Source organism: Staurois parvus, unplaced genomic scaffold, assembly GCF_062004578.1.
Source record: "Staurois parvus isolate SC_StPar_1 unplaced genomic scaffold, SC_StPar_1.0 ptg000052l, whole genome shotgun sequence".
NCBI classification, from domain to species: domain Eukaryota; kingdom Metazoa; phylum Chordata; class Amphibia; order Anura; family Ranidae; genus Staurois; species Staurois parvus.
In genome coordinates this window covers 446,491-462,666 of record NW_028317848.1, presented here as the reverse complement: position 1 = coordinate 462,666, position 16,176 = coordinate 446,491, and the positions used below count along the sequence as shown (strand labels likewise).

The following is a 16,176-nucleotide window of genomic DNA, read 5'->3' as shown; positions in this document are numbered from 1 at the left end:
CTAACTCTGCCACACAGCACAGCCCTCTCTAACAGGACCGTTGATTTGATTTGTTTTTCTGCTGCAGTTCAGCCAGCACTGCAGCACAACTGACTGGCTTAATGTGATGCTTCTCCCTACCTCAGTCTGATCTCTGCTGTACAGAGACTGCAAGAGGCCAATAACAAGTCAAATTTAGGTACCTACACTGCTTACATGCAAAAATACATTTAATGGTGTTTTAATAAATACAGAGCTACATCAATTTGTGTTGTGTACTGTATATTTGCCTAAAGTCCAGCATTATGGCGTCCATTGTTTTTTTCTTGTTTCATAGTAGCATGTCATTTTTAAATCTCTCTGATATTATTTTTAGAGAATGCCCAATTTTAAAGCATACACTGCCCCCCTAATTTTGTTTGTAGTTGCTTGGTTTACCATGAAGTATGGTAGGATGCTAAGGATCAGGTTTGATGAATGTCTGCAGTGTTATTTGCAGGTATATTTGCAAAAACTGGAAATTGTCTGCAAACTGTTTAGGATTTGTCAGTGTAGCCTAGTTATAAAGGGATATAATATCACAATGAGGGATCCCTTACCTCTTTGTATTCAGTTCATCAATTATCTGCTGTGTTACACTACTTATAAACTGCTGGAGATCAAATCTAGCAGGATTTGCCGATTTGCTTTTGCCTACTCTAACCTGGAGAGTTCACTAGATCAGCAGCTTTACTAGACATGCATTGCAGACCCATACTATCAGCTATATATTTTATGTAATTTAGCTGGTCAAGTAAACAGAAGCATTGATCACATTATAAATGTGGTACTGCTGGTTATGAACAGCGGATGCAGGGGAATTCTAATGTTCCTCCACACAACCAGTCCTTTATAATGAGGCCTACAGAGATGAGAGAGAAGAGCATCATAATTCTTGGATTCTCTTGAGAGTGCAAATACTAGCTTTTTAAAGCTGAATTCCTTGCAGTTATAAAGGCACAGATTAATCCAGTTCTGTAATCGTGAATATATCATTATTTTCATTTTTGAATCCAAGCAGTTGAAGTACCTGAATTTGACCTGGCATTAGCCTTTTGCAGTCTCAGTACATCAAAGATTACAGAGGGGTAGAAGCAGTACAGGGAGTTCATGTGCTGACAGGAAGCATGCTAAAAGGAAGAGAAAGCAAAGTGACAGAGAGATGAGCTCATCACTGTGCAGATTCTCCTTTCACTGTTCAGTCATAGGCTGGGGCAGATCCACGACGACCTGGGCTTAGAGGAAGTGGGCTGAATAATGCTGGCTAAGGACAACTAGTGACAAAAAACAAAACAGAACTCCAGCTAAAAATATTCAATTAATATCCCATTAAAATAGAAATTGCCAAAGCCAGAGTTTTCTGCAATTTTCAACTTCCATCCAGATATTTCCCATACAGTTCTAAGTTGATCACAACTTTATATCCTGCCTATCAGAACTAATTCACATATAATCAAACTTAACAGTAAATTATTACTGGTCTTCAATGCATCAGGTGGAACAGTCTGTCTCGATTTCCAGGCTCAATGAGTACACTTGATCATCTCTAAATCCTTATCCTTTTCCCATGAAAAAGTGAACTTTTCTATCATTATACACATCTGAAAAAAAAATCTTTAAAACATTTTTTGAAAAGTGGGAGAGTTCTTTTTTTTCTGTTTAAAATGCATGAGATCAATTTCTTTATGTGTGTCCTGCCTAAAAACGTTACAAATGGCAACTAGCTACAAGCATATTGTGACTATTACAAAACATAGCCATTGTAAGTCGTATCCTGTCTTGACCCTATTACATGCATGCAATATATTAAATGGGTAATAGGCCATTCAGCATATGATTGGTAATCACTCTATTTGTCGAAGCCAAATCATCAATCTTGATTGTGTAAGAATCACTTAGACACGAGGCACGCGCTGGTCAGTTGCCCCTGCAGAGAGACTTAATGGAGTGCTTGTGCAATGTCATAGATGCTCCATGTGATTCCGCTCAACTCCCTTCTAGAGCTGTTTGTCTCTTGTAATTAATTGTATGTGTAACATTGGGAGCCAGAATTTCTAGCCCTAAACCCCTTGGCTAATAAAGTGATCTTCTTTGCCTCCCCTGGGTTCTCCGCTGCTCCTCCCATGAATTAACCAAAGAAAAACAAAGTCATTTTTATTAATACGCCTGCAGAGCCAGAGAAGCGTTTGGATTAATTACCTAACATGGCACTACAGCAGCAGCCCTACTAGAAGATGAAACATCTGTTTTATATCAAACATTCTTTTTAAGGGCATTCCATGGCTTTGCTTGTTGCAGGAGGACATTCATAAAACAAGAGCTAGTGTGATCTGAATCCTTACAGCTGGTTTGAATATCACTGAAAAAAAAGAAAAGAAAACATTTGCAGTTAAAAATGCTGCTCTCAGTGTCTTGTTCTGCATAACGCAGACTAATGGAAAAGGGCTTGTTCCCCATTAGCCATCTGTAAGTTTGTCTGTGGTCACCTACTGTTCATTAAACTGGCATCTTATTGCAATAGAACCTGGGTCATCTGCAGAGAAACCTTCATAGATGTCTTTGACTTTGGACTCACTAGCTCTCTGTTGCATGATGACTGACCATAGCCCCGTATCATTAGTAACATTAAAAGTCTGCGTGATAACACACACCAGTATCAGTACTATCTACTTAAAGTAGAGCTGTGCCCCTTTCATTAAGAAAAAATATGTGCTGCAGCACTTTTTCTTATTTTGGATAGAGCAAGGGAGGGTTATAACCCCAATCATTTTTTTTTGCCATCTGTGTCCCATTGCAGAGATTTTCGTTCACTTCCTGTCCCATAGCCAAAAGGAAATGGGAGGAAATCTCTGCAAATTGGTAATTCCTTGGGGACCTCAGGTCACAAGAACTAGTATCCCTATTAGAAGATTTCCCCTCTGTTACTTTCCTGGGGACAAGTCAAAATGTGAGATTTTCTTTCACTTTTACTTTCACTTTCAATGATATTGGTAAAAAGGACAGATAGAGAAGGTGAATCTCCTTAACGGGGGCACAGATATCAGTAAACACTGACGAATATTCTAATCCCTCTGCACTCCATTCAAAACCAAAAAAAAAAAATTCCTTTAGTTATACTTTAAACAGGAATTCCAGATATGGATATTTTTTCATAGTTACATTGATCTGGCTTGTACCAATGTAAATATGCATATACCATACCTGTGGGATCCACGTGAAAGCTGGAAATCACTTTAGTAGGCACCACTACTACAGTGAACCCCGCTTGCTTCCAGGTCCCATGCTGAATGGCTGCCCTGCTGCATTGTGATCACGGGAGGACGTTGGCTCAGCCCGGACCCCATTCATGAAACACTTTGCATTCTCTCAATGGATACAAAGCGTTTAATGATTGGATGAGGTAGAAAGTCTAACAGCACCTTCTTCTCGTCCAGTCAGAGACACTTTGCATTCATTGAGACAATGAAAATTGTTCCCTGAATGGTGCCTGTGCCAAGCAGATTACCTCCTGTGTTCATTAAAGTGGAACTTTACTGCATCTGTGCACCACAAACCAAAAAATGCTGTTTAATTCATATTTGATATTCAAAGTACTCTCATCCATCCACCCATGCTTTATTTTGCTAAGAGATCACTTTGAAAAACACCCCCCTAGCATTTCTGGCCATGGCCATCTTGAGTAACGGCAGATGATTCATGTAGCATTTACCTGGAACCTATCTGCCCTTAGCCCGGGCATGCAGGAAGTAGGGTGTACTTAGCTAAGAAAATCCCTCCCCCCTCCTGAAGAATCCTGGAATGTATGACATCATTTGCCTAGGCATGAAAACCAGGAAGTAACTGGAGAAATGTATAAAGTTGAAAACAAGTAAATATGATATACTTTCCTAACTATTTACTAATGCTAATAGCATAAGGATTAAAAATAGTCAATGTTGACTGAGAGAGTGGAGTTCTGCTTTAAGCAGCAGGGCCGCTCAGCACAGGACCTGGAAGATAGCGGGATCACTGTGGTAGTGGTCATGGTGGTCACATGATCAGAAAGCCCGCATTCACCTCCAGGCATCAAGATGGTCTTAAAGGGCTGAGAGGCAGCGGCAGGTTTTCTGATCATGAGACCGCCATGATAAGCTGTCACATGATCAGAAAGCTCCTGATGGCAAGTAGACATCAGGAGCTTTCCATTACCTGCCGGGAGCGTGCACAGTGCACGCTCTCCGCACATGATTGTTTATGGGGGTTTTTTGGTAATTCTTTATTGTTCATATATCAAATAACATATAAACCAATGATCTTTCACAGATGGAGTGAAGAGTAATACACGTATATGTAGGTAAGCCACATCTGTAAAACGGTAGCAAAATAACAGGGATACAGCAATCAAGAATTATCAAGTCAGACAGTAGGTGCCCATGAGGCAGGATCCTAGGTTCCAAGGCGTGTTACATAAGTACCTAATTCAGATGGCTGACTGGGGGAACCCTGATAACGGATTCCACTATAGTCGGTTAACACCAGTAACTCTAAAAACAGTATTAACGTTGAAAACCTGATTCAATGACCAGTAATTGGAATATCCCAAATGAAAAGGTAAAGGGAAAACAAAAGCAAGGCTTGCTAAAGAGGAATCAGAAATAGTGAAGAGGAAAGAAGAGCAGAGTCGTTGAGAAAGAAGAGCAGAGTCGTCCCTCTTCTGATCCTAGGCACTTCTGAATTACCTCAGTGGGAGGCTGGTACTTTGTTTAGGTATACATCAGTGTACACAAAATAGTTCCACGGACGCCAAGTGTCCTTATAGGATTCCTCTGTATTTTGCACAGTGGTTATAAGTTCCTCCATATCTCGGAGCAAATTGACTCTAGCAAACCACAGAGCCTTCAAGGGTGGATCAGTGCTCCTCCAACAGAGCAGAATACACGCCTTAGCTGCATTAAGGAACTGGGTCATCAGGGAGGATTTGTACTTTTTGAGTGGTCTCTCCATCAAGTGCAACAGGCAAGCAGCTGGGTTATCATGCAAGTCCACTGCAGTAAGGTGTTTGATGACTGAGGTCACGTCACGCCAAAACGACTAGATTCCCGGACAGGATCAAAAAAATATGGAGCATTGTCTCACCTTCTGCACCACAGCACCAGCATGTATCAGAGATCTGGGGAGAGATATAGTGGAGTAAGGAGGGTACCTTGTACCATCTTGTGAGAACCTTGTAACTAGACTCTTGGACCCTTGTGGCTATAGAGGTTTTTTGGATTGTTTATGTTTGATACGCATATATGCGGTCTGTTGGCGTTAAAACCCACTTGCTGAGAGGCCGTATAGGTGCGTACGGACATCAGGAAGAGGTTAGAAATGACATGTGGACTCTTTGCAGTATGTAAGCTTGCTCCTAAATGCTCCAGGACATATTGTTTATGTGAACAACTTTGTGCTTTGCAGACAGCAAGGATCACACAATAGCAGATGCACCCTATCCAACAGGCGAAGAAAATGAACAGAAGGAGCTGATCATATTACACACGTACCAATTCTGAACATACCTCTAATATGAATAGGGGCTCATGAACTCAGCGGTTTGACTTGTACAGTGTGAAACATGGGCATTTTTTGGGCTCGAGAGGCACAGGTGCAGTGTAAAGCTACTGCCAGCAGCCTGTCAAAATCAACAATAGGCTGAAATATGAGGTTTTATGCGACTGTTCGTTGTTCTGAGCCACACTCATGTTTAGGACATTGTGTTTAGGGACATAAGCCCCAAATACAAGATTTACACTTTTGGGGTTACTTTCCTGAATATACATGGCTCTAAAGGTGAGTACTGCTTGAAACATCATATAGCCACCATATATTTCAGCCTGCCATTGATTTTGACAGGCTGCTTGCAATTGGCTGTATGCTGCATCTGTGCTTCTCTTGTACCCACAATGGTACAGTGCAATGGTTCTCAATTTACAAAATGAGACTACTGGTTTGGATGAGACTGTCCCTTATCTTGGTGTAATAAACTGTCAGTACAGTGAGTGTATATCAACAAATCAGAATCTTCCAGATTGTATTACATTATACAGAAACAATTGTTTTGGGTTACTGTGCTTTGCACATTGTTATATTACAATTCCTAGCTTACTTGAATCGGCATGGATATCTCCAGCGGGGTCCTTGTGCACGCTGGGTAGAGGTAATGCAGGCTTAAGAAAAACTAAATTAACTATATTGCATTTTGGTGGCTCCTCCATGTTGGTGCTGAGCCTACATTCTGCCACCTCTTTCAAGTGTGCATTCTTTCACCTCTTTGACATCACTACCCATGTTCAGTCCTTGATATCAGCCTGTGTAGGGGTATTTGGCTATGTTTGCTGGAACCTAGTAAATGAGACATATCAGATTTTCAGAAATTACCTGAAAATGGTCTCCACTCATAGGGAGTTTCCTGCTCTGGTTAAAAAAACATAAGCAGGTCGGAGTTACACACATAAATACAACAGGTCACATAAACACGTGAATGGCTTTATCCATAATGGAATGTGACTGAGTGACTTGCTAACTGTTCCTAGATGGAATAACACGGATTGGGAAGCAAAGTGATAGAGTGTTGTGTATTTCATTAAGTGTAGCCATATGTTGCACTGTATATTCCTGACAGGTACATACTAAGGCTGGTTCTCCTGATTTATAAAGGGATTTGGCAATGTTAACATGAGCTTCAGAAGGACATATTTCTGTAATTGTTTTACTAATTTTCTTGTTTCCTCTCATGTCAGGGGGACTTTCCACCACATGGCAATGCGGTAAATGTATATCTTTAGATTTGAGGATGTATAGGCATACTATATAGATGCTTCATAAAGGGTTTGCATTGGCATTTTTCTAGTCTGCCTGTGCTCTGTATAATAAGAAACCTACTGTTTTTATTTTAAAACATACTGTAGTCGACAGCAATTTTACCATTATTTATGTGAAAAATGGTATGTCAGTGTCTCTACCTTCCTGAACCTGTGCACAAATGTTATTTCCTTCATGAGGAAAGGGGGCATAGCATTGAAATCTGAAACTCTCATACTAAAACCTTAAGGAACGATGACTGCTATCCACTGTCCGAACACTTTTCTTGTTCTTGCTGATACAAGGAATTATTAGAAGTATTGGCTGGCAAATTGTGCAATTTTTAAATTTTTAAGGTGGTCCTATGGCTACAGTAAGACATATCTAAAGATTTTTTTTTTTGTACTTCTCTGTACTCTAGTTTTGAACATCCTTCAAAGCCTTTGTTCAGATATCTCCTTTAAACATAAATTTGAATAGAAGGGGGTCCAAATATTGTGTATTTTCTTTGTTCGCAAAAATTCTTCCCTTCCATTTTGCTATGTTCCTGCTAGAAAGTTTCACTCTTTTTATGTGTTCTGTGACCACTATCACCTATACTAAAAGAGATGGAAAATACAAAATTTAGAGCTGTCACCAGAAATTGAATAGAGAGGAAATCCTAAAACAGGGACACTTGTTCAAGTGTGAACTATCCATGAGGAAAGTTTCTATATTTTGGAGAGATTTCCTCTCATTTTTTTGGTGTGTACAGGAGAAAAAGTGAAGGGTGACATAGAGCAAAAAGGAAAAAATGCTTAAAGGGTTTTTAACCTTTCCCTGCTCTATTAAAAATGGGAAAAAAAGTTTTGGCTTTAGATATGATTTAAAAAATGCAGGGTTGAGGCAAGTATTCATTCTCTAAATTGGTTGTCCAGACATGAAAAAAATGCCTTCACTATTGCTTTGGGGGTAACAGGTACTTTTAAGTGTGTTTTCATATACAGTTTGTCAGGCTTCTCAAGAGAAATGAATGTGGAAAACACATTTTGATTTATTGTAAAAGTCTTTTCTTTTGTCTTCCAGAACCAGTGCCCTGAGGCAGAGGAGTTGATCTTTAGCCATTTCATCGTCTGTAATGACACACAGGAGACACTGCGGTTTGGCCAAGTGGATACCGATGAGAACATAGTGCTGGCCAGTCTCCATAGCCACCAGTATTGCTGGCGCTCACACAAGTCCCCACAGGTACAACCAGAGTGGTTTCCAAGCTGCCAATACATTCGATTAAGCCTTTCATACATTTTCTCATGGTTTCATTTTTAGAAATACCATAGCAAAATGAAATCAGTAAGCGGTTTCCCCCAAAAGATTTTGCTGATCTAAGAACTGTTCCGAGCTACTTTCTAACAGTCAATACTTGCCAAGTATTGCTAAATCATTATTAGTACTTTGTTATCTTAACTAAAATGTTCATATTTAATTTTTCAACCTTAATGCGTCTGTCATTGAATTTCAGTTAACACAAGCAACTAATCGGAAATCTTGAATTAAGTCTTGTTCTTCATTTCAGAAGAGCATCCAATGCAGTGTACCTTCGGCCATCTCTCACCCAACCCCACCAGTGGGAAACAAAGGAAGGCAATAGGCCACCAAGGTGTGAACAGGAAGAAAGAAAACAAGCCACCACTCAATGATAACCCCCCCTCTAACACTTTTCACCCAACAGTGCTTTCTCTACGATTAAGCTCTCTTCGGTAAAATGCATATTATAGGGGAGGTCCCATGGGTGGGGACTGTTGCTGTGGTTGTCAGCTCTAGTAAACCAGTATCTACTGTATGTAATGTTATCAGTGTGTGGCGGCTTATTTCTTTCTTCCTGTGTGTTTGAAATACAGATCATTCCATATGTCAGCTGCACCCGGTGCTTGAGGCAGAGTGGGAGGATTTAGCTTAGGAGTGGAGGAGGACATCATTGCACACCAAGGTGTAAACGTCGCAGCTACTTGTCTCCCAGCGGTAAAGTGTGAATTGAACCATTTAGTTGCATAGTAACTAGCACTGGCAAATGTGACCACTTGTGACACAAGCATAAATCCATGTAATAAGTATCTTGGCTTGTCATCAGTATATATAAGCATTCTCAAGGTCTACTTGGCATCCTAGTGACATGGCTAAGTTTATTCTGTAGATGCAATAGTCTCTAATATACAGAAGCAAAAATCTCTTTAAATTTGAATACCATAACTGTTGCAACGGTAAAAAGAAGAACTGCTTTCAGCTTGCTGTTGTTTCATCCCTGAATTAGATTACCCGTTTTCTGGAATAACAGCACAGAGAACTCATATTGCATATGATGCCTGTAAAAAAAAAAAATTTAGAAAACCTAGTGTATTACATTTCTTGTCATCGTGAAGACATTTTTTTAATCTCTTAAGCAAACAAGGTGATTACATGTTTAGTAGAAGGTTTTCAGTATGATGTAAATGAGAGCTAGTCCAAATTATCCAAAAAAACAAGTAACAAAAGAAATGGGTGTTATATTAAATTGCAGAGTAGAATGCTTTAAATCATCTTCTAAAAATTCTGTGGCTATTTTAGTTTCATAAACACCTCATAACGCTCTGCTTACATCTTACACTTGTTTTCAAGATGTAACGATACACTTTCTGCAACTTTTATTTCTGTGTATTCCAGTGTTTATGTGATTGCTTCTGGCAGGTTTCTGATTTTGTGTTTTTTAAGTAGATGAGTATACCAGCCATTGGATTCACGTGAACCTGTTATGTATACACTAGATACATGAAAGTAGATGATTTTATGTTCTTAGTTCAGTAAAAAAAAAAAATCATACTACTTAAAATCAATACAATACATATTACATACTCACTTAGAAAAACGCTTTTCAACCATGCTCTTTAAAATAACTGATACAACAGTTGCCGTACTTGCTGATAGAAGTGCAAGTTAAAGCAGGGCTGTAGGCATAAAATAACAGTTGAAATCAATTCCCATAATGGTAGATTGTACAGTAGAGCCTTGACTGGCTCACCTATGTGTCCATCTCTTTCCTAGTCTGCATCCTGTTTTCAGTGTTGAACTGAACTTTAATTTCCCTGGGCGCTAGAGTTTCTTCACACCATCCATGTTACAAATAAGGGATAAAATGTCCCAGCGCCAAATAACCAAAACCTGGAACTGTCTGAACAATGCTAATATAATCTGTCAGATATGACATACAACTTTGGTGATTAGTGAGGTGCATCATCAAACTCTTCAAAAATTTGGCATGCAATCGCAGGATCGGAGTACCACTGCCACATTTAGCACAAACCTCCCACTACTTCCAACTCTTAGTAGACATTTAAAGTGATTGTAAAGTCACATTTGTTTTATTAAAATAATAAAAAGGTTTATACTTACCTGCTGTGGGCACACATGGGGCACAGGGCTTGCTTCCAAGCAGGGCTTTGTGCATCCATAGACACACAGAGTGTTGCTTGGCTCCACTCCTCCGCTCCCTCCTCACCAGATTTGATTAACAACAGCAGGAGCCAATGGCTCCTGATGCTATCAGCAGAGTCTGTGAGACCAGGAATAGGGGAGAGACTTGCAGCCAGGCACAGTGTTGGATTGATAAAGGACACAAGGAAAGTGTTAGGGAGAAGGGTAACAGGCAATTCAAGACTTTGTGCCCTAATGCAGAGAATACATTAAGAGGAGCTCCAGTTCCCCCCAACAAAACTAAAAGTTAGCAGCTACAAATACTGTAGCTGCTGGCTTTTAATAGAAGGACACTTACCTGTGCAGGGGTCCAGTGCTGTCTACACCTGAGCCAGTTCTTCACCAGTCTTCGAGTCCCCGGGCCCATCATGTTTACTAAGGGAAACTGGCTGTGAAGCCTTGCGACTTCTCAGCCAGCTTCCCACTGCACATGCGTGAGCTGCTCTATGCTTTGTTAATGTTCTCGCAGTCTTCTGAGAACTGCGATATGTTTGGGAAGGTTGTGGGACGTTTGGGAGGGAGGAAAACTTCTGGTGGATCTGCTGTGGCAATCCAACTGGAAGTGAGAATGGGTACCTGTCAATATAAAAAAAAGTTGGCAAAGGGTGGTGGTGGGGGTGGCAGAAAAGCGTAACTTTTCCTTTTGGATGAAGTTCCGCTTTATAGTGAAAAAACCTAGAACTTCAAATCTTAAGATGAATAAAGCAACAAAGCCCTGAAATAAAGGTGGAACACAGAAATGCAATAGCTGTGTATTCACACACATTTATTATTATTATTATTATTATTATACAGTATTTATAAAGCGCCAATAGTTCGCTCAGCGCTGTACATTACAAAGGGGGACAGAACATGTGACAGAACAATACCAATACAATGCAAAACATGAGGGGATTGAGGGCCCTGCTCTTTCAAGCTTACAATCTAGGAAAATCATGACGGTAGTATAATTGAAAGTTTGCCAATTTTGATTCACGGTGCTGCTCACCAGTCTCCACATTTGCCACACCTTTGAGAGACTGACCACTCTGGAGGCACTCTTTAAACCTCCCTAAGGATTCTGAATCCACATCAGCAGGCAATCCAAATTATTTATCTATCTGAAAACGGTTCACACATCCAATCCAGTGATAAGACATACAGACATGTTTTTCATGTGAATATAGAAATCGTATGAGATCCTGTATGAGAACCATTGGCCCAAGACAAATTTCAGTGCAAGACATGGGCAAGCTTGAGTGTAGGATATTGAAGTGAATTTCATTTTACTTGAAACTGGCAAAGATTACAGTACAGCGGTGGTAGATAAGTATTTTTCTAGAATCTGACAGGACTTAGGTTTTTATCAAAAGGTACCCTATAATTGTTGTAATTTAGACCCAGCTTTATTCCATCTGGGACTTTGTGCTATTATGACTTTACCCAACCACAAACACGTCAATATGCTTCTGGCAAACACCCAAAGGCTAACTCTGCACAAACTCATATTGTCAATCCATATTTTATTTTCCATTTTCATCTAAGATTCTTCTTGGATAACTTTGACATTTAATATTTGGAGGAAATTACAACAATATTGAGTAATAATGCCATGGTGCTGAGTCTCTGAAAGGAAATGCAGATTATCGCCTATCCGGTGTATATTATGAATTCCACTCTACATAGAAAGCACTTGTGGTTTTCCTGACATGCCGTTTTCTTTTTCTCCAAATAATTTCCATGTTAAATGAATTAATGAAGTGGGATTACCTGTAAGTCAAAACAGTGCCCAAGCTTGGACAATCCCTGCAAGTGTCAGGTTCATGGAATGTGGCATGATCTCATAGTTCTGAAATGGTTTCATTCCTCCTGATAATTCCACACTTGCCAAGTGAGTGAATTTTAAGATCTCTTAGCAGATTGCGAGATAAATGGGAATAATCCATTCTGCTGGAGAACGGGACTTCCCCCAGGCACTGCTTCATATTTGACTCACACTTGGGGATAAAATAAGACAGGACAAGTTCTTATAATACCATTTTGTTACTGGGAAACCAAACCATCTCCCTTCTTTCTGCTAGGTTCAGATTTCCCTTCAATTCTGCAGCGAGAGGCAGTGGCTGCCACCGAATACTTTGTTTAACCTTGACAAAATGTTTTCATAGTACGGTAACACAGTTCAAGTCAATGAAAATAGTTTGAAGGCGATTGCATTTCTTGTACATTCAGATCAATTAACTCCCTTGTTTACTTTGCCATGATTAAAATGAGTGTATGGAATTTCAAGGGCTGAAAATGTAAAGGGACTATACAGTAAATGGTTTATTCTGTTTATTTAACACTGCAAAGGAGAAATTAGTATACAGTATTTAGTGCAAGTTTGCTGGTTACTGAATTACTATTGACTCTAAACTTTTTAGGACTGTATATCTTTTTGTGGCGTGTGCTTAAAGAAAAGCTGCGGGCAGGGATAAAATCACTACTAAACTTAAAGTTGAACTCCGGGCAAGCAGTTAAATACACAGTTGGATTACGTATATGATAATAGTTTTTACTAGTCAAATAATTTGTATTTCTATGCTGACAATTGTGTGATTAGATAGAACAGCCAGATCTTTAACCTCCACTGCAGCAGAAGCATAGCTCAGCTAAAAACACTGATCAGGCACCTGCTGATTGGACAATGAAGAAGCAGTAGAACACTGATGAGTCACCCTTCTGCTTACTCAGCTTTCCCCAGCTATCAGCATGTTCCCTCTCAACATATGTGGGTGCAGCTGAGCACTCAGTGCCTCCTATTGCTGGCCCACCCTCTCCCAGTTTAAGGCCAGGTTCATATATGTATGGCCGTGAGGGCTGCGATTTGTGTGGGCATGAGAGCCCGTTCATTTGAATGGACTCCTGTGCCCCGAGACACGCAGGGAAGAAGTCCCTGGTTCCCAGTATAGTTGCGATTACCAGTGCGGGCAGTGTGCCATTAGAATTGATAGCACCAGCCCGCAGGTCCTGCATTCCTGTGTGTTGGTGGTGGGGCTACAGGTATTTGTGTGGCACCACCCGCACAGATGTAAACCAAGCACAAGTGGAGCTGCACAGAGGATTGCAGGGGGCTGATATCAAGATACTTACTCTAGTAGCATTTAAAAACAAATTTAGGATATTATACCATATGCCCTAGCAAATGATTTCAGCTGCCAGTATGTAATTGTTAATTTGAAAGGCTTTACTGCTGGATGCATTTTGTGTTGTGGTTAGGTCGTCCAGCAAAGTCCACAGATGCAAAATGTTGTCTTCACTTTTAGCCCTAAAATGACAAAACTATTTTTTGTCCTCGATAGTGCAGCCAAAAGCAAACTACACACCAGGCAATAGGTTATTACTTATTTTTCAGCTAGGAGTTTAGGTATGTGATTGTGTCCTATTGCAATAGAATATATTGAAATCACTTGTTCATTATACATTCATGCTGCTGATGCCGAACTTTTACCAGCAAAATATCTGCCTTCCAGTCCATTAGCTACCAGTATGTGGAGTGGACAAAACTCCCCCACAAAGCTCTTCCCCTGCTTGTGTGATTGGCTCGCTGCTTTCCCCTGTGTACAGGGTCCAAATCAAATTCCAGGAATCCTCTACACCAGGAGTTTATTTTTAGCTGAGTTTATAGGGATGTTTATTATTATTATTTCAGGTACTTATATAGCGCCGTCAATTTACACAGCTCTTTACATATATATTGTACATTCACATCAGTCCCTAACCCCCAAAGGAGCGTACAATCTAAGGTCCCTAACTCACATTCATACATACACATACTAGGGCCAATTTAGACAGGATCCAATTCACCTACCAGCATGTCTTTGGAGTGTGGGAGGAAACCGGAGTACCCAGAGGAAAGCCACGCAGGCACAGGGAGAACATGCAAACTCCAGGCAGGTGGTGCTGTGGTTGGGATATTTAAGACTTTTCCACTGCTAAAGGGATGCTGATTGTGCTCTTTTTAATTACAACACAGAGACTGATCAGTGAAAATATAAAGACAAAACTGTTATACTGAACAGGTGGGAATAAAAAAATGTCTGCTAAATTCCCTGCATTGTACATGAGTTGTCATTATTTGTGGGTTTTTTTTTTTCAGCAAAACCTGGATTTCACTTAAAATGGAACAATACCCGTAACAACTTAATAACAAATAATGTTCTTTAGCAAGGAACATACAGTGGGGCAAAAAAGTATTTAGTCAGCCTCCAATTGTGCAAGTTCTCCCACTTAAAAAGATGAGAGAGGCCTGTAATTGGCATCATAGGTAGACCTCAACTATGACAAAATGAGAAAAAAAATCCGGAAAGAATTTATTTGCAAATTATGGTGGAAAATAAGTATTTGATCATTATCAAAAGTTCATCTCAATACTTTGTTATATATCCTTTGTTGGCAATGACAGAGGTCAAACGTTTCCTGTAAGTCTTGACAAGGTTGGCACACACTGTTGCTGGTATGTTGGCCCATTCCTCCATGCAGATCTCCTCTAGAGCAGTGATGTTTTGGGGCTGTCGCTGGGCAACACAGACTTTCAACTCCCTCCAAAGGTTTTCTATGGGGTTGAGATCTGGAGACTGGCTAGACCACTCCAGGACCTTGAAATGCTTCTTACGAAGCCACTCCTTCATTGCCCGGGCGGTATGTTTGGGATCATTGTCATGTTGGAAGACCCAGCCACATTTCATCTTCAATGCCCTTGCTGATGGAAGGAGGTTTGCACTCAAAATCTCACGATACATGGCCCCATTCATTCTGTCCTGTACATGGATCAGTCGTCCTGGTCCCTTTGCGGAGAAACAGCCCCAAAGCATGATGTTGCCACCCCCATGCTTCACAGTAGGTATGGTGTTCTTTGGATGCAATTCAGCATTCTCTCTTCTCCAAACACGACGAGTTGTGTTTCTACCAAACAGTTCTATTTTGGTTTCATCTGACCATATGACATTCTCCCAGTCCTCTTCTGGATCATCCAAATGCTCTCTAGCAAACGTCAGACGGGCCCAGACATGTACTGGCTTAAGCAGGGGGACATGTCTGGCACTGCAGGATCTGAGTCCCTGGCGGCGTAGTGTGTTAGTGATGGTAGCCTTTGTTACGTTGGTCCCAGCTCTCTGCAGGTCATTCACTAGGTCTCCCCATGTGGTCCTGGGATTTTTGCTCACCGTTCTTGTGATCATTTTAACCCCACGGGGTGGCGTGGAGCCCCAGATCGAGGGAGATTATCAGTGGTCTTGTATGTCTTCCATTTTCTAATTGTCTTTTATACTGATAACAAGTTCAAACAGGTGCCATTGATACAGGTAATGAGTGCAGGACAGAGGAGCCTCTTAAAGAAGAAGGTACAGGTTTGTGAGAGCCAGAAATCTTGCTTGTTTGTAGGTGACCAAATACTTATTTTCCACCATAATTTGCAAATAACTTATTTCCAAATCAGCCAATGTGATTGTCTGGATTTATTTTCTCATTTTGTCTCTCATAGTTGAGGTCTACCTATGATGCCAATTACAGGCCTGTCTCATCTTTTTAAGTGGGAGAACTTGCACAATTGGTGGCTGACTAAATACTTTTTTGCCCCACTGTACATTCCATATTAATTGGTAGTAAGGCAATTAAAGGTTTAAATCAGGTGGTGAGGAGGCAACATTGGGCAGCGCCGTGCCCGGTGATCTTTGACTTTTTCTATGTTCTTCAGGTAGATTTCCATCTCTTTAGTATTGCCTGCCCCTGACTTACTGGAACGCAAGTAGGTAATTATTAGAAATCTGCATGACCAGACTGTCACAGTGACAACCTATACTAAGGCTAGGCTCAAAGTGCCACGATCCAAATTTGATCTGA

At 40.5% G+C, this 16,176-nt stretch overlaps 1 protein-coding gene across 1 annotated transcript in view; it reads left to right on the top strand.

The window, feature by feature from the left end:
- Positions 1–16,176, top strand: part of VPS13B (vacuolar protein sorting 13 homolog B) — a 1,305,797-nt gene that overhangs the window by 1,156,221 nt on the left and 133,400 nt on the right. Inside the window, exon 43 of the mRNA XM_089666424.1 lies at positions 7,903–8,064. Within this exon, the coding sequence (XP_089522550.1) occupies positions 7,903–8,064 (162 nt within the window). The remainder of the gene's footprint in view (positions 1–7,902; positions 8,065–16,176) is intronic.